The sequence below is a fragment of the Phyllostomus hastatus genome, unplaced genomic scaffold (genome assembly GCF_019186645.2).
Source record: "Phyllostomus hastatus isolate PE091 unplaced genomic scaffold, TTU_PhHast_1.1 phas_contig_196, whole genome shotgun sequence".
Classification (NCBI taxonomy): Eukaryota; Metazoa; Chordata; class Mammalia; order Chiroptera; family Phyllostomidae; genus Phyllostomus; species Phyllostomus hastatus.
In genome coordinates this window covers 42,605,736-42,624,171 of record NW_025333709.1, presented here as the reverse complement: position 1 = coordinate 42,624,171, position 18,436 = coordinate 42,605,736, and the positions used below count along the sequence as shown (strand labels likewise).

Below are 18,436 nucleotides of genomic sequence, written 5' to 3'. Positions count from 1 at the left end.
ATTAGACTAAAAGAAAGCAAATACTTTCTGAAACCATTAGTTCTATCCTCTCTGTTTCTCCTGCCAAAATTGTAATTATATCTTTAGCATATGTTTGCTCTTTTCATGATATTGGGAGCTCATGTGTTTTCCAGGAGAAAACACACAAACATGCACACAAAGAAACAACATAACTCTTCATCATGGACAAAATGATTAGGAGACATGCTTATACATCATAGGGAAGCAACAGTCTTTCATCCACTGACCCTTCCATTTCTTTCTCTACACTCCTTCCAGATCCTTTGAAGCCTTGTGGGAACATTCAAATCTAGGGAATCTCTGACTTGGCTGACTTCAGGCCACCACCCTGATCCATTTCCTTCTCAGGGCCTCCTGGCTCTGCCAGTTGTTGAAAGAGCATGCCTTGCCTTTGAGTGTGTGTGTGTAGTTTATATGTTTCATATCTTAACTGCCTATAAAGTCACTGACAACTATATTCAAATAATACCCTATAAGTTTATTTTTCCCTTTCCAGGACTCCCTAGCCCTACACTTCCTGGACTACTACCAGCTTCCAGGATTCCTTTTAACAGCTGCACTACTGCTGACAGAGAAAACCAAAAGGGGGGGTTAAACTGTGAGTTCAAGTTTTCATTTTAAATCTCTCTTCTTGAAGTTTTTACCTTGCATCAACAAAGGATTGTGCTCTTTAAATGATTTTGATTTTGAACATGCTTGTAATTTGAATGCTTTTGCCATATTTCATTTTTTTTCCCACAGGAAATGCAGTTATTGTTACATTGTGCAGCATTTCTCAGGTTTTAATGATCACTGTTATTTTTCTGGGTTCAGCTGGACTGTCCTGAAGTGTGCCAGGATGATCTTCTCATGAAACATTGAGCCTCATGAGGGAAAAAGGGATCCACTTCAAATCCTCACTTCTCACATTTTCCCTCCACCCCTCCCTACAAACAAGTATGTGCACACACTCACTTTCCGGTATATTGAATATGTTGTTTATTTTATTTATTTCAGTTCCTGGGGTTTGATGTGGACCACATAAAGCAGGACTTTGTATTGAGTGAGACACAGGGTAGAAACATTCTTTTCTCATTAAAAGAACCATTCAGCTTTGAAGTCAGAGGACTCTGTTTCTTCTAAGGGGTGCATTATTTTTATTTTTCCTTTTTCATTAATCTTTTTTTAAAAGCAAAGTTTAGACAGTTTAATTTTCAGCCCATGGCTTAACTTAAATAAAAAGACTTGTTAGATCATATAGGCTATAATATATAACCGCATAAAATTGTTACTTTCTAGTAGGATAACCAGATTTTTTATGAACTAACTTTATGTTTGAAAATAAATCAGTCTTGAACCATCTTCCAATGTATCTGGTTCAATGAGATTAGTTATCTTATGTTTTCCAGCCCTACTGCTTGGACCCATCACCACATATAAGTATGAACTCATCATCATCTACTGGTCACAAAGAGAGGCAATGTTAATTCAGGATTAATCCTCCTAGGTTTCTGAAATGCTCACACCCACATCCCAGAGGTGACTATTCAGATTTGCTGCCTTAGTTTCATCTTGTTACTCACACCACTCTTCTCTGACATTTTTGCAGCATGGAAAGCTTGTGCTTTTTGTCAGGGGGAAGTTTGCTTTGTCAAAGAAAGATTTCCTTATAAACTGTGAACTTCTTATTTGAATAAGATAAATCATGAACATTTGTTGACTCTGGGGACAGTCCACCCATGGTAGATTTGCAGTATAACCAAGTGAGTGGAGCTGGAAAGACTGAAGCCTGTTTCTGCTTTGCCACTGATGTGTTTGGTGTCTTTAAGTAGACTCTGCATACAGTCACTGTACGTGTACTCAGCATGTTTGAAAAGTTGAGACAGGAGACATACATATAATCATTCCCAAAATGATCTTAGGAGATGAAAACCACAATGCCTGAAAAAGTGCATAGGATGGGAATAACATCAGATGACACATTCTAGAAGAAAAGGTTAGTGAACATAAAGGTATAGTAATTGGAACAGAAGGAGAGAAAAAGATTTTTAAAAAATGAATAGAACATCAGTGTGCTGTGAAAACTTCATGGCATCTGGAATTTCAGAAGGAAGAGGGAGAGACAGAAAAAATAGTTGAAGAATAATGACTGTGAAACCCACATTTCCTAAAAAGCTTGATAAATCTGAAGTGCACATAGACACACACATACACCCATGAAAACAGCCACACCAAGGCGCATCATTATTCAATTGCTCAAAACCAGTGATAAAAAGTAATCTTACAATCAGGAAGAGAAAATACGTGCTAATTAAAAAACTAGTACAGAAAAAAAAATGGTGAGAAACATAACAGATTTATGTAAGGAAAAATGAGGCAAACTAGAGTGTGATTATGGGTGATAGTCCAGACCCTTTTTGCATGAAGTCCAGATACCTTTTAATGTATTTCTGTGTAATATGACTTTTAAAATTCTAAGTGAGGTAGTTTCATTTCTTTCCAAATCTTCCACCAAAGACCTTTGTCCACTTGTCACTGAGCCAGTGGCTGCTCTTGCAATCTACAGCTTTATACCCACAAAAATGCCCTTTGTATTCAGATCTCTGTGTGCTCAGTGTGATAGAGGCCAGTTTTACTTTGTGTTAGATTGCCGTGTCTTGAGGATAACTTTAGTTACTCAGCTTCTGATCTTTGTCCTCTTTACTTTTCCAGGATTCAATTGTCAGTAATTATTCTATTAAGAATTTGTACAATCTTGTATAAAAAATGGCCTCCCCAAAAGACATCCTGAGAAAAAGTTTGAAGATGGTCCATGGCTGTCCTATGATCTATGCTTTTGCAAACAACTGGGAAGAGGTTGAACAGTTCCGAAGCAGGCCCTGATGACATTGTGATAGTCACTTACCCCCAAATCAGGTGAGTTTTGTGGCCTGACCAATGCAGGTCTGACTTCAGCCTTTGTTGCCTGAAAATCAGCTTCTCCATAAAACCATTATCATCCTCAGTAAAATTAATCCTATCAGTCAGTATAGCCATCTATTTCAAAGGTATTATATGGGCATTTGGGGCATAGAAAAGGAAACTGCAGAATTAAATTTCTGATAGAATGTATTAGAATGTCAGGCTTCCAACAGGTACTTTCCCCTTCAGATTCAGGCAATGTTTATAAAAAAATGTTGCTTTTTGACACAGGAACCACTTGGGTAAGTGAAATTGTGGACATGGTTTTAAATGATGGAGATGTCGAAAAATCTAAGCGAGATTTTATAACTGCTAAAGTTCCAATGTTGGAAATGGCTGTTCCTGGATTGAGAACTTCAGGTAATTTTAAACCATTTGGGAATTATAATTTTGTAATGTTATTTATATAGCACTGTTAATTATTGTATTTATTACTTCCACTCAAAGAAAATGGAGTAAATTTAGTAACATAAAATGAAAGTCTGAAAACAGTGCAATACCAAAGCACACAGAGAAACTACAATTTTAGTCCATGACATATTTGAGTATGATAACAAAAAATGAATGAGTTTTGTTGTAGAAAGCAATTAAAAATGTGGTGGATGACATAAAAGAAATGTTTCTTATCTTTTATTGACTTTTATTTTGTAGAATTTGGTAGATTAGAACAATAAGCTCTTAATTTAGGACTTTGCTGTAGTTAAATAAGTAAAGAAACACAATGCCTCTCAAAAAATAAAATTTATTTATTAGTACAATTTATTTTTCATTTCTCAAGTGTTTATTAAGTGCTTCTAAAGAATTATACACTGTTGTATGGGCTACATACAAAATGACTAGTAAATTCATGTCCTAAACCCCAAGGAGCTTATGGTAATTTGAGGACATTAAATAAGTAAATGAAGTAAAAATATATGAATACTATTTATCTTATGTATCCAAAGAATAGGGCTCTATGGAAAAGAAAAACAGGAGAGTTTACTTTAAACTGAGTAATTAGAGATACTGCTCCTGAATTGAGACCTAATACTGCATACATAGTTGGAGAAAACTTATTTCAGGAGGGTGAATATAAGTTATAAAAACCTAGGTGTTGAAAAGGTATTGGTATAGCCCAGGGACTAAAAAACAACTAAAGCAACCAACAACAGCAATGAAAGACTGGAAATGTGAGATGCAAAACAATTAGAGACTAGACAGGGACAGGTCATGTAGGGCTTGTAAATTTCAAGAAACTGTGAACTAAGAGAGAATGAGATGGTTTCTTATAGGCAAGTGAGAGGAGTTAAGCAGTGAGTCCTGTCTCTTCAATGATGCTGGAAACCTGGAAATAATTATGGTGCTGAAGCTGTGTATCAATTTAAAGAGCACAATCTAAATTCTCTGACCTGCCTGAACTCGCCATTTTCATAGGACGAAAAGAACCACCTGGATATCATTCATTCTGTGTGGTTGCTTGAAGTCAGAGAGCAAATGCTGAAGCTTGAAATTAAAGGATTATTCTGGGACAGACAACCAAAATGAGTGAAAAGTGAGTTAAGGCACCAGTCACAGAAAGCTATGAAGTTATATATGCTATGTAAAATAAGCCAGGTGGTGAGGTACAAATACCATATAATCTCACCTTTAACTGGAACATAATCAACAAAAGAAAAAAGCAAACAAAATATAACCAGAGACATTGAAAATAAGAATCTAACAATAGTCAAAAGGGAGGGGGTAGGGGACAGTGGGGAGAAATGTTTTCAGGAACTACTATAAAGAACACATGGACAAAACCAAGGGGAAGGGTGGGAGTTGGGATTGGCTGTGATGAGAGGGAATGGTGGGGACAAAATGCAGACAACTGTAGTTGAACAATAAAGTAATCAAAAAGAAGTGATAGTATCAGATGAGTCAGGGAGAGAGGAGTGGATATAATTGGTGGGAGACACATGGGTGGGAGGTGGTTAGTGAGGCTGCACAGCACTGTCAAAAACTGAATTGGTGAGGTTCACCAAGTAAAGGAGGATGAACTGGCACTCAGGTTTACTCTGGAGCCTGAATGTGAATACTTGTGGTGTCATTACATATTCCCAATATTTATGTTTGTGAATGTGTCATAAAGGGTTCATTTAAAGGGTCTCAATGGCAAAACAGTTACAAGACAGATGGGACTGAGAAATTTTTCACTGAAGTTTAGGGAGGGAAGAGGGACAACAATGTGGGAAACAATTCATAAAAGAAACAGACATCAGAGTTCACATCATGGCACTGAGGAATAGTGGAATGTGGAAGGTTAAGATCTCTCATGTCTGTATGCTGAATAAAGAGGCTGCGACTACTAGGTCAGTAGAAGCATAATGAAATACCTTGTGGAATTTTATAGCTGTATAATTAATTTTCCGCATAAAATTCAAGATGCCCAATTAATTTTTAAATTCAGAAAGCTATTTTATTTAGTAAAGTATATCCTAAATATTTCATGAGGGATACTTATACTCCAAGGTATCTCTTGTTAATCTGAAATACAGATTTAACTGGACTTTTTGCGTCTTTATTTCCTAAATTTGCTGATCTTATCTGCATTGATATTAAGGGGTTCTTCTTGATTCAAGTGGGTGCTATGCCCTATTCTCTATGGAGCTTTTGTTGGTGAAGAAAACAGGCTCTATGCCTGCCTTAATGGAACGTCCATTCTAGTGTGTGTGTTTGGGGGGTGGGGTCAAGGAAAACACATGGCAACTGGCAATAAACAAATAGGTAAATGAACTATGAAACAACAAGTTCTGTATAGAACCTTCTAAAAGGTTCTTTTAATAAAGAGACACTGACTGGCTTTTTAGCATGTGCAATACAATTTTGTTAAGAATTGAAGCATAGGATTGCTTTAAATTAGTGAGTCAGATAAAATTTTGAGCAAGTATGTTGTCATATGCAAAAGATGAGAAGATATGCAGGATTAACAGGTAATCTAGAGGTTAGGCAGGATATAAGTAATATTGTGAAAAATATGCATAGGATTTTAAGACTCATTGGATGTGAAACCTGAAAGAGGAGCCAATCAATGAGATCTTGGTGACTCTATAAGAGATGACATCTTTAACATCTATACCTGGAATAAAGGCCTCAAGTCCATTATAAGAGCAGCAAATGAAAAGGGTAAGCCCAGCTCCCCCTCATCTATGTCAGAAATTCTCTGAGTATGCCTTTACTCCTCAAGTGGCTGCAGACTGGCCAAGTCACTTATGTAGTGCGATCCTCCTGACTCTGAACACAGAAAATGAAGGGATGTTCTCTGTCTCAGGGAAGTTTATACATCCCTTCTCCAAACACTTAATGTGACACCTACTTCTAGCACATATGAGTTGTGTGACTTTGGATAGTTTAGCTAACACCTAAAAGTTACACATTTTTGCTTTGCATATGCATGTAACAAATACAGGAAATAATGAAAATGCAGATACAACAGCTAATGCTACACAGAATGACATCATCAAAACTATAATAGCTGATGCAAAACAGTGTGATGTAAGACTTACTAAGTATTAGTATCTTGTTGACATAGAGAAAACATTTTTATAATTATTTATAGTATGCACAGTGATGATAAAATTCCAAAGTGCTAAGGTGGGAATTATTACTCCTCATTTTGGAAGTGAAGAAAGTGAAGCATAGAGACTGCGATATTTGTCAAATGTCTCACAGTGAGTAAGTGATTGAGTTAGAATTTGAATCTAAGTGGACTGATCTCAAATCCTATATCCTTAACTATCATGCAATATTGCCTCTTAGAATCCAGATAAATAATGCCTATGACTAGTTCAAAACTTAACAGCTTCATATACTGCTAAAACATATTTTGAAAAGTTGGTTGAGAAAATCAAGAAATCCAACCCTGTTGGAGAGTAATACCTCTATATAACAAACTAAATTTTCCAGGTATAGAACAATTGGAGAAAAATCCATCTCCTCGTCTTGTGAAGACACATCTACCAATTGATCTTCTTCCTAAGTCTTTCTGGGAGAACAACTGCAAGGTACACTCCAGACTGGCAGCCAATTTTTTTAATGACCTTATTTTCTTTCACTCACATAGAAATAATTGTTCACATGTTTCAATTCACTTCACACACAATTCAGTTCACACACTTTCAATGAAAGTGTTTCAGCTGTTTTAGTCTAAACCTACATACTGAAGTTTTGCAAAGTTATGCAGCAACAGAATTCTCATCTCAGCACACTATTGCTACTGTTACTCCCCAGTTGTCCCTAGATGTTCTGGTCTTCCCTGAAAACTCAACATATGGATATTGGTATTCCAGTTATCCATTTCATCTGAGCTGATTTTACCAGTTTGTGATGTGTGAGGAATTCTATGTGGTTGAGTTTTGTGTGAGGAATTCTACGTGGTTGAATGAAAAGTTATTCATGTAGTCACCTCTTATTCTTTCTTTTAACAGATTTTATTTTTTTCTTCAGAAATTTCATTTATTTATAGACCAATTTTACGTTCACAACAAAACTGAGTGGAAGACAAAGTGCCTGTGCAAACACCCCTTGCTCCCACACGTGCTTAGGTGCTCCATCATCAGTGTCTCCCACCAGAGTGCACATTTGTTACACTTGATGAACCTACACTGACACATTGTTGTCACCCAAAGTCCATAACGTACACTAGGGCTCATTCTTGGTGTAGTCCATTCTATAGGTTTGGACAAATGTGTATTTATGTGTGTAATCATACATTATAGTATCATACAGTGTAGTTTCACTGCCTTAAAAATCCTCTGTGCTCCACCTATTCATCCCTCCCTCCCCCAACCCTGAAAACCACTGATCTGTGTCCATAGTTTTGCCTTTTCCAGAATATCATATACTTAGAATCACACAGTATATAGCCATTACAGGTTGTAGTCTTTCATTTACTATTATGCATTGAAGATTCCTATGTCTTTTCACAGCTTGATAGCTCATTTCTTTTAAGTGCTGAATAACATTCTATTGTCTGGAGGTACCAAAGCGTATTTATTCACTCACCTATCAAAGGACATCTTGGTTGCTTCTCATTTTGGCAATTCTGAATAAAGCTACTACAAACAACCACATGCAAGTTTTTGAGCAGGCCTATTTGTTTATTTCTCAACAAATTTGGGTAGATACTAAGTAGTGCAATTGCTAAATCACATGGTATAGATATGTTTAGTTTAAAGAAAAACTACCCAAGTGTCTTCCAAACTAGCAGTGCCATTTTGCATTCCCATTAGCCATAAATGAGAGTTTTTAATGCTCTGCATCCACAGCAGGGTCTGATGTTGTCAATTTCCTGGAGTTGTGGTCATTCTAATTATTGTGAAGTGGTGTCTCGATGTTTTAATTTGCATTTCCTAAATAAAATAGCATCCATTTGATCTCCTATTCCTCCTCTTGCAGATGATTTATATGGCTCGAAATGCCAAGGATGTTGCAGTTTCATATTACCATTTTGACTTAATGAATAATTTGCACCCTCCACCCGTTACCTGGGAAAAGTATCTGGAGAATTTCATGGCTGGAAATGGTAGGTAGTCCTTGGTCTAAACTTAATAAGTCATTTTTTTCAATTTTAAATAATTCTACTATTACTGGTCATACTGGTATGACTTTTTATTTTCTAAACACTTTTTGCCAAATCAGAAACAAGTACATTCAAATACCATTTAAAGAATTAAATAAAATATATGTAATATTGTACTATGACTTTCAATATATAAATCTGGTATTAAACATTGGCTTCATGAAAATATTGTCTAATCTCTTTTCAACTGCTAGAAACCTAGTCTCAGTTTCTGCTCACAACAGAAACTGTTTATCTTCCCTAAGCAATTACTTAAATCAGTTATATGTATATTTATAGTATAGATAAACAGTTGATATGAGTAGTTTATAAAATAATAGTTTCCTTCCATATGAGGCTAAGTATAACTTGTTGGAGGTCAATGTATTTTCAATTGAAATACTTCCTTGTACTTTATTTTTAACCTGATTGCTTATAAATTCATATGTGGTTGATATATATTTTTAAGTTGTCTTTATATTCTCAGTCCACATGGCTATTAAATTCCACAAAATGTTTGTACAATCTAACTTACTGTTCAGAAACAAATCTTTAATTTTATGAATACTTATGGACACAGATTCTTTCTCTGCTTTTAGTGGCCTATGGCTCCTGGTTTAATCATGTTAAGAGCTGGTGGAAGAAAACAGAAGAACACCCAATACTTTTCTTACACTATGAAGATATGAAAGAGGTAAAATGGTAGAAATCCATTATGGATAATTTTCCACTACATCCTGGTATAAAGGTATTAATATAACATTTTCAACTTAATGTGTAGAGTCCAAAATGATATGATTCCTTTTTCTATTCTTCATGACTGCTTACCCAAATCTTGTTAAGATCATTAATAACTTTCTAATTGTGAAAACTATGACATTTTTATTCCTCATATTTGTTTTTTAACCATTGCATTTACTTTAGCAGCCTTCCTTTCTCCAATTTTCTTCTTCATTTAACAGGTTATTGCACTGGTGGTTTTCCAGTGGATCTCTCTGTATCACTTAGCCAGTTTTTTTTTCAGCTGCTTGGTGTATTTTGGTGCTTAATCCATGCCCACTGTCGCCAACACTATTTATGTGCTAATGGCCCTTCAAAACCTTTTTTTTTACTTCTATGCTGAATTCAAACCTGTGCTTTTACTAAAATGACTCTCAAATTTAATGTGTTCAAACCTAATCTCGTTTTGCTTCCTTCTCTCCAACATATTTCTTCTTGGTTTATTCTCTCTTTTGGTTAATGATGTTGTATGTAGATTCACTTTTCAAAGCTTGAAAGTAAGTTGTCCTCATTGGCTTCCATATAGTGGATATAGTTCAACTGCATCTTAAACATCCCATTGGTTCCCATGCCCTACCTACTATATCCCTCAAATGTGCCCCCCTCCTTTATTTTCTTACTACTTCCTCTTAGACAGGGACTCATAAGCATTCATCTACCCTCTTGTATGCACTAGTATTACTTCAAATGCCGCTGCAAAGTTCCAGGCCCATTTTGGAGCTATTTTACTCAAATTAGGCAAATGTGCATGCACACATGGCAAATATGTTTAAGCCAAGTTTCTCTAGTTCTAAAAGCCTGAGCATACGAATGAGGATTTTTTTTAGACTTTTGGATTCATGATGGAAGGTACCATATGAACCATTCTTGTGACTCTCACCTGCAGTACCTAATACAGCACCTGCACCATCAGTAAAGGCTCAATGGCCATTTGTTGTATGAATAACTGATCCCTTGAATAAATGAATAAATAAATGAGTAAGCAGTAATAACAAAAAATGTAGTGACAGTTCTACTTTGCATACCAGAAATCATGTCCCAGGTAAAATGTCCCTTGTCCCAAGTATTTCTGAGACACCTGCAGATTATTTCTCACCTCTTATTAAAGAGTTGTCTGTTTTCCTGCTCTGCATGTGCCTCCACCCTCTATCACATTTGTTTGCAGCACATTGAGAACCTGTCATCTAAATCTTATCAGTGCTTGAAGCAATTTATGTAAACTTGCTGGCATACACAGCTGCACGACTAAAGTGGTTTTTATTAATCAGATTAAATTACGAGTGCTTTATAAGAGAGAATTGTTCTTCTGTGTCAAGTATCTCTGTTTCTTCCTGGACACATGAGTAGTACTTATTAGCCTTATGGAAAGAGCAATTTTAGCTTCTTAATATAGTCCCTTTTCTCCACAGAATGGAGAAATACCTTTTCTGGTATGGGCTGGTATCCAAACTCTGACTCACATGCTGTCTCCTACATGATGTTCTCCTGTCAACCTTTTCTCTTTCTGTAGCTACACTGCCTTATTCAAATCAACTCATTTATATTAATTTACAGTCTGTCCTAATCAGGGACATATCCAATAAGCATAAGCATATCCAATTACGTTGAACCCCACTCAAATCTCCTTTATGGGTCATAATTAAAAACCAATTCTTTTACTCCAAAATAGACATTCTTAGAAAATGTTTTATAAAGAAGTTTAATAGAACAATAGAACAAAAGTATAATTTTATATCAAGAATAAAATTCAGAGAGAAGTCCAATAATTTACATCAGATTTATGTGTCTGCATAAATTCTCGTTCAATGACATGAAAGAGCAATGCAGCAGAGGAAGATTCAATAGGTGCCAACACTCTGAACTTGAACTGTTACTGTCAGTTTATAAACTGACATCATCAGTCATGCTTTGGCTGTGGCCAGACTATTCTCCAAACACTTTGAATCACTAGCAGAAATTGCTATTTGCCCATCCATCGGTGTGTTTCCCTAGTGTTACTAACTTCTCTTTTGGCTTTTTCACCATTGTCATGATTGCTGACACTGCACTCATTCTAAGTATCTCCACCCCTTAATTAGACATCCCATTCTTCTCTCATTGAGGCCTCACACATAAAACATTACCATAACTTCCCTTCCAGGGAACCCCCTGAAAAAATATACACATGTGTATACATGCACACACACATGCTTAGAGTTAATAATACACATTATTCAAAGCTGTTGCTTCACTTTGTTATTACAGATACATATCCTTCCACAGGATATCCAAGGATGTTCTAAATTTAATCCCAATTTATCTTTCCAGTTTTATACCTCTCTCACTCCTGTGAACACATCAGATCTAACTTTAACCATTTTGCTTTTCTCTCCCTGGAACACACTATGAGACACTAATACCTCTAAGAGTTTTAACTCTTTTCATTATTGGATATTCACTGCTCAGTACTACAAAACCACACATCTTGGTAATTTCTGACTCACCCTTTTTAAACTCAGCTTAGATATCACCTTTCCAAAATCTTTCTATTGTATTCATGCAGATTTTAGTTTGGCTTCCTAAAAACTTACAAATATTGTTTATGTCATTAAAATCTGGAAAATGATCTATTTCTCAAATTTGATCCTTCTTATCCCCAATAGTTAATAAATAATTTAGGTCTCAATATCTTTGCACATTTATTAGAGTTTTATTTTCAATAACCAGTGTCTAAGCAAGTTTTAATCAGAATTTATACTTTAAGGAAATATACTTGAAGTTGTCCATGAATTTATTATTTTTGTTTTTAAATATTGTTACTAACAACAAGAAAAAAATTTTTAATGAAAAGCAGAAAAAAGAGGTGGAAAGAATAAAAACAAATTGGTTCACTAAGTCATGCACAGTTCAAATCTGATTACAAATGAGCTTAAAATAGAACTTAGGCTTTTTTCTCTAAGTATTGTTAATATTTAGCCCAAAGTTTTCGTTCTTATTGTACTTTAAGTGTAAACTAAAAACATAAGATTTGTAACTAACAAAACATTTCTAGTCTATTTTTTCTTGAACAGAAATTATGTTTTCATTTTTATAAATATTTAAAAAAATTATGAAGAGACCCAAACAAATATGGATTCAATATTCAGATAAACATTTAAGAAAACAGATTATAAATATAATATTATTTTACATTATCTTTGTTATGTTCTTGGATGTCTCTTTACCTACTAATAGAATCCAAAGCAAGAAATCAAGAAGATTGCTACATTTCTAGAGAAAAACTTAAATGATGAGATCCTGGATAAGATCGTCCATCACACCTCATTTGGAATGATGAAGGATAACCCTCTGGTGAATTATACACATATCCCAAATACAGTGATGGATCACAGCAAATCTCCTTTTATGCGCAAAGGTGAATATCTTTCTGAGTTTAATTTCCCCTTTTACTGTCTTATACATTACTCTGTAATGAGATTCACTTTCTGATCTCTGCCTTATCTCTTAGATACTTTGAGTATCAATTCCCTCATCTGTAAAATAGCAACACTAAAAATAGTAACCACAAAAAAACTGTCACATCAGATTAGAAATTATTAAAGGAAATAATGCATGTAAACCTATAGTCAAAATACCTTGAGTATTTGATTGATATTTCTCCCCTTATTTACTACTCTGCTAACAGGGAGTGGTCTTGAAAATTCTGATTTCAGAATTGTCCTCACTGGCTTCCATATAGTGGATATAGTTCAACTGCTTCTTGAACATCCCGTTGGTTCCCATGCCCTATCTACTGTATCTTTCAAATGTTCCCCCCTCCTTTATTTTCTACTTCCTCTTAGACAGGGGCTTATAAGCATTCACCTACCCTCCTGTATGAATTTGTATTACTTCAAATACCACTGCAAAGTTGAAATGAGTCATTTCAAATTTGTTGTATGTAAATCCTCAATCTTTGTCTAAATTGACACAAGCATCTTTCTCTTGGTGATAAATTGTGTCAGCCAGTACAGCACTGTATTATTTTTTTGAAGATTCTTTTTATTTGTACAGAGAAAAGAAAGAAGGGAGAAAGAAAGGGAGAGAAACATTTATGTGTGAGAGAAATATTTATCAGTTGCCTCTCACAAAGGTGCAACCCAGTCATGTGCCCAGACTGGAAACTGAACCTGCATCCTTTTTGGTTTGCAGGATGACACCGAACCCACTAAGCCAGACAAGGCAGGAAAAAGTAGCACATTCTTTAAAGACCCCATATCATTTAGAAAACAGTGGTCACTTTGTTAAAAAGGATTCATCAAGATAAAGAACCTTTGTTTTTTACCCTATGGAAAGTTTTTTGTTACCTAAAAATACAGTCTGAATTACAGGAAACATGGAATCTAAATTTAAGTTGGCAAGATGACAACAGAGGAAGATGGCATTCATTGTTGAAATACAGCATTACTTCCATTGTGGCTGGTTGTGTATGATTTGTGTTAAAGTGTTTTATTAATGGTAAAAAGAATGCATTTAACACATTATTAACTTAAATTTGAGACATTATCCACCTAATGACACCACCCTTTGGTTTTAGTATTCTTTATGGAGTTGAAGGGAAAGGGGTAGAATTTCAGTGGGTGCACTGGGAAGTAAACACAACCTAGGGATATAGGGATATATTATGTACAGGAATGTGTGAAAGAAAACCCTTAATTCTGAAAAAATTACGTGGTTAAGTTGCTTTATAAAACATTGTTCTCCACTACTCACTAAAATAGAAAATAGTTCTAGTGTTTTAAAATTGTTTTTTTATTTTTTTAAATCTCTACATTTAACTTTTCAAAACTAAACTATAGTATAAGAGGACAAAGCAAGTTTTTCATTGTGAGCTGTGCACTACAACAAAGAAGACTAATAATACGCACACATATTCTGGTGGAAGAGCCAGAAAAACAATCTTTATAAAAAGAAAGCAAATGTTTATCATGCTGGAATGTCAACTGGAACTTCTAGGAGAGTTTTATCCTTCTCATATGAACACTGATACCACTACATGACTCTCACTGGGGTATAGAGGTAAAAGAGATAATCTCAGTATCTGAAATATAGAGTTTTTCTATTCATCCTAAAAAAGTGCATGCTGGTCTAATGAGAGCATGCCCTCCAGAAGTGGTAAAGAACACCTCCTTTGTAGTCAGATTGATCTGGAATTCATCCAGACTATGCCAGTCCCTGAACTTATGACTCTGAATGTATTAATCAGTCTGCCAAAACCCTGGTTGTATCACTGAAAATACAAAGTACTAACATTTATGGCACAAGTTTTGGGGGAAGATTATGCTAAATGGCTATTTAAGTATTTGGTATATTTTGCTGATCATAAATAATACAAGAAAAGTAGCAAGTATTGTTAAAAAGTTCAAGATTCCTCTATCCATTTACTCATTTATGCATTCAATAAATATTTAAGGCATATACACTCGCTCAGTAATTGGCTCAGAGGTAACTCTTCATCAACACCTATCTGTAGCACATATTCTCTAGACCGTTGCAAGGTTGAACGACACATGATCTGCCTCAGGAGGCTCCTAATGCAATGCAGGAGGCATGCATGCAAATGGATGCTGAGAAGGGCTGGAAGTGAAATGGCCAAAGGGCCAGGCACACTTAAGACTTGAATGATGCTATGTTGCATAGATCAATGTTATAATTTAGTTACATAATAGTACAGGTGGTAGGGACAGGATAGGTGATGTCCAGTATTTATACCCATGCCCCAAATTGCAAGAAAACAGGAATATCTGAGCTTTGCCATCATTTTCTGTATCAGAAAATGTACACTTTCCTTATTCTTATGAAGCAAATGTGTTTGCATGTGTTCTGTAATTTATACTCTAAATGGACAATTTTGGAATGCTTTATATATGGCTCTTTATTGTTTAAGTATGTGCTCTCTGTTTTTAATACCTTTGCAGTTGTACTATCCTGAATATATTTACACTACCCTCACATACATTTTTAAGAACTCTTGTCATCTGGTAAACATAGAACAAAGTATAATAACCAGGAAAACAGCCTAAGGGGATGTTTTTCATTAAAAGGACTTGAAATTCTCATCAAGTTATCACAAATTAATATACATTGCAACTGAGTAAGATATATTTAATATTGATTGTTTTATAGTATTACAAAGTAAATGTTTTCCTCCAAGTGCATTGGCAGTCTGTTAGAATTTATTTATTTTTTAAATAAATACTTATAAGCATCCAATTTTAAGATATTAAATAAGTTCATATCACCAAGTTTACCTTTGTAAAGATCATTCATGAATGTTATGTTTGATGTTATTCTTCTCATCTAAAATGCAAACAAAATATAAGTCTAATGAACTCAGAAATCACAAGTATCCTACAAGTATTATACCATTCTCATTTATGCATTCTGAGAACTGATACTTACCAGCTTTCTATTTTATGGATTGCTTGTGCAGATGAACCCTCCTTTGTACAGTTTGCAAAGTAACTCATGATATAAAATATGTCCTGACCAGTGTATAGTTGTAACCCTATGACCCAGGACAATGAGACACACTAAAGAACTTCTTTCAGGAAACTACGAAGTGTACTATCCATAAATTTAGACAAGAAAATTAACCCCTTTCAGAATATGGCTCTAAATTTCAGACTCTATAGTTATAAGCCACTTTTTAGATGGGAGAAATTACCAGTAAAACAGAAATGACATTTTGAAATATTCAAATACAAAGGGAGGTCTTTCTTTAACTTTTACAACCTTTTCTTTTGCTCTATGCTAGCTTTCCCACATAATGGAAATATGTTATTCCTTCATATGTTTTTTGTACTTCTTATTTTTTAGGCATTGCAGGTGACTGGAAGAATCACTTCACAGTGGCCCAAAATGAGAAATTTCGATGCCATCTATGGGAAGGAAATGTCTGGAAGTACAATGAAGTTCCGCATGGACTTCTAAAGAACCTCAACTGCGATTCTGAAAGAACCAGCCTATAATTGTTGACACAGGGCAGTTATGACCTGACATGGGCAATCAAATGGGTTTTTAAAGAAGCAAACATACTTTTAAAACTTTGATCTTTCAGTGTCATTGATCAGTTCCCAGTTTTGCTCCTGACTCTGAATTTCCACATTCTGCAAAGTTAAGGCCAATCATTACCTTTTTGTAAACTGTCTGTGCCTTTTTGTAGACTAGTATTTCTGAGAAAGTATTTACCCTACCCAATTTCCATATACTTTGGCTGAAAATTAAGGTTTTTTCTCCCTGTTACCATGGCCCAAGAAATTTACACAATGACACTGTATTTCCTAGATCTGCCCCAATTTCTCTTTGCTCCATATTTGATTCTGGACACTCTGTTCCACTGCTGTCTCTGGGTTTCAAGTTGTTCCCTGAGTTATAATTCATGTTCTTGCAAACTCTCTATTGTGATAACATGGTTCATGTCTCAAGTCATGTGGTTCAGACTTTGGAACTGTTTTTATCCCTAGTCTGAATATCCAAATTTCTAATTTCTGAATTTCCAAAGGTGAAAGGCCTACATGAGTCTCCTTTGTACTCCTCTTCTCTGGCAACAGGAGCTCTACCCTGAGAGCCTGACTGAGGACTAGAACCTGTTTCCTGGGGACAGTACCTCCCACATCCAACCAGGGTGTTATGAACTGCTGAGAATTGCCTAGTGTTGTGCACTGGTCTCCACTTGGGGATGTCAGTTTATTTCTTCTTGGTTCCAGTTCCCTGGGCCCTTACTTGTTCCGGAGATGAGTTCTGACACATGACCAACACCCTGAGTCACAACTGAGATGGCTACAATAACTTGGGTTACATTTTTGTTCCTGAGGTGAACCTATGCTGTAGGCCTCTGCATGTGGAATAGCTCCTCAAAGCTTGTAACTCGTCTTTCCCAGTGCCAGTGGAGGACTGATCCAATGCCAAGTGCAAACTTCCTAAGAGTGATATGTCTGTGATTCTGGAGATGGTTGAGCCTTATTATCTATCATTTGCATTATAAATTACTTCAGGGGATGAAATTTGTGTTTATGTTTCTTAGACACATGTTTAGTAGTAGTTAACCTTGAATAGCTCAGGGTATTGTGAATCAGTTCTAACTTTCTAGAACACTCTTGCGAACAAGGAGGTAAAGCCAATCATGTATCCACTTGATTCATTATCTTTCTTAATAATAAATTAATGTGGTGCAAACTTGTGAGACTATGGTTTGTTTCTGAAAAATAATTAAATATCTCTGAACTAGCCTTTTATGTGTATAAGAGATTAGCTGCACTAACTGCCTAAACTAACAACATAAAATGATTTCCACTTTCCTTAGTTTTTCTTTGTGGGCTTAGCTTTTCTTTCTTTCTATGTCTCTGAAACTGGACTTTATTCAAAAATTTTAAGTGAGCATTAGCTATATCCCAGGTAATCTTATAGGTACTAGAGATAAAGTGAAGAAAAAAATAGAATTTAGATTTCCTTTTACCTGTCTTACAGGTTGTTGCCTCTTCTCCATTTTTAAAACTTTGTTACAAATGGCACAACCCTGGCTCACTCTCTCCTGACCTGGTGGTCCACACCACACAGAAGCAGTCCCACTAGAATTCCAGCTTCTAGGTTCCCTAATGTTCTTTGAAATCATTTAGTGAACTTCCACCAAATTACTTTTCCTAAAACAGTGAATTTATCATTATTTCTCTTTTTCATAGCTATTGGTATAATTTTTTAAACAAAACCACTTATAATAATCCCCATTTCTTTTTTCTGTAACCAAAGACTGTGATTTAAAGTCAGTGATTATAAATATCTGGCAATGATGATTACTGTCTCATTCATGGATCCTCACTAAGCAAGTCAAGGAATTGTTCTTTTAAGAAGCCAAAGTGTAGCTTAAATTTTTTTCATCATGACATTCAAAGCAAGAGCTACGATTTGTTTAGAGAACCTATATAATAAGTACCTATCATGAATCTTTGTTATTATTGATGAAAGTAAAAGGGCCAAAAATTCTTCCAAGGGAACAACAGTTTGGATTTTCCTTTAGTGACTCACTTAAGCTTTAGAAAACTGAATAAACAAGATTTTAGTTTTCCTTATCTGGAAAATTAAGTAATTGGTTTGTGTTCTTCC

The 18,436-nt window shown here is 35.3% G+C and overlaps 1 protein-coding gene across 1 annotated transcript; it reads left to right on the top strand.

Moving 5' to 3' along the window:
• The first annotated feature begins 515 nt into the window (after nt 1-515).
• On the top strand, nt 516-17,512 carry LOC123815747 (sulfotransferase 1B1-like). The gene is given in 11 exon segments (XM_045834293.1): nt 516-619; nt 835-957; nt 2,713-2,877; nt 2,879-2,911; nt 3,189-3,321; nt 6,883-6,980; nt 8,374-8,500; nt 9,136-9,230; nt 12,530-12,710; nt 16,154-16,203; nt 16,205-17,512. Coding segments are annotated over 9 exon segments (891 nt in total). The 5' UTR covers nt 516-619; nt 835-957; nt 2,713-2,766; the 3' UTR covers nt 16,268-17,512.
• Nucleotides 17,513-18,436: the final 924 nt, after the last annotated feature.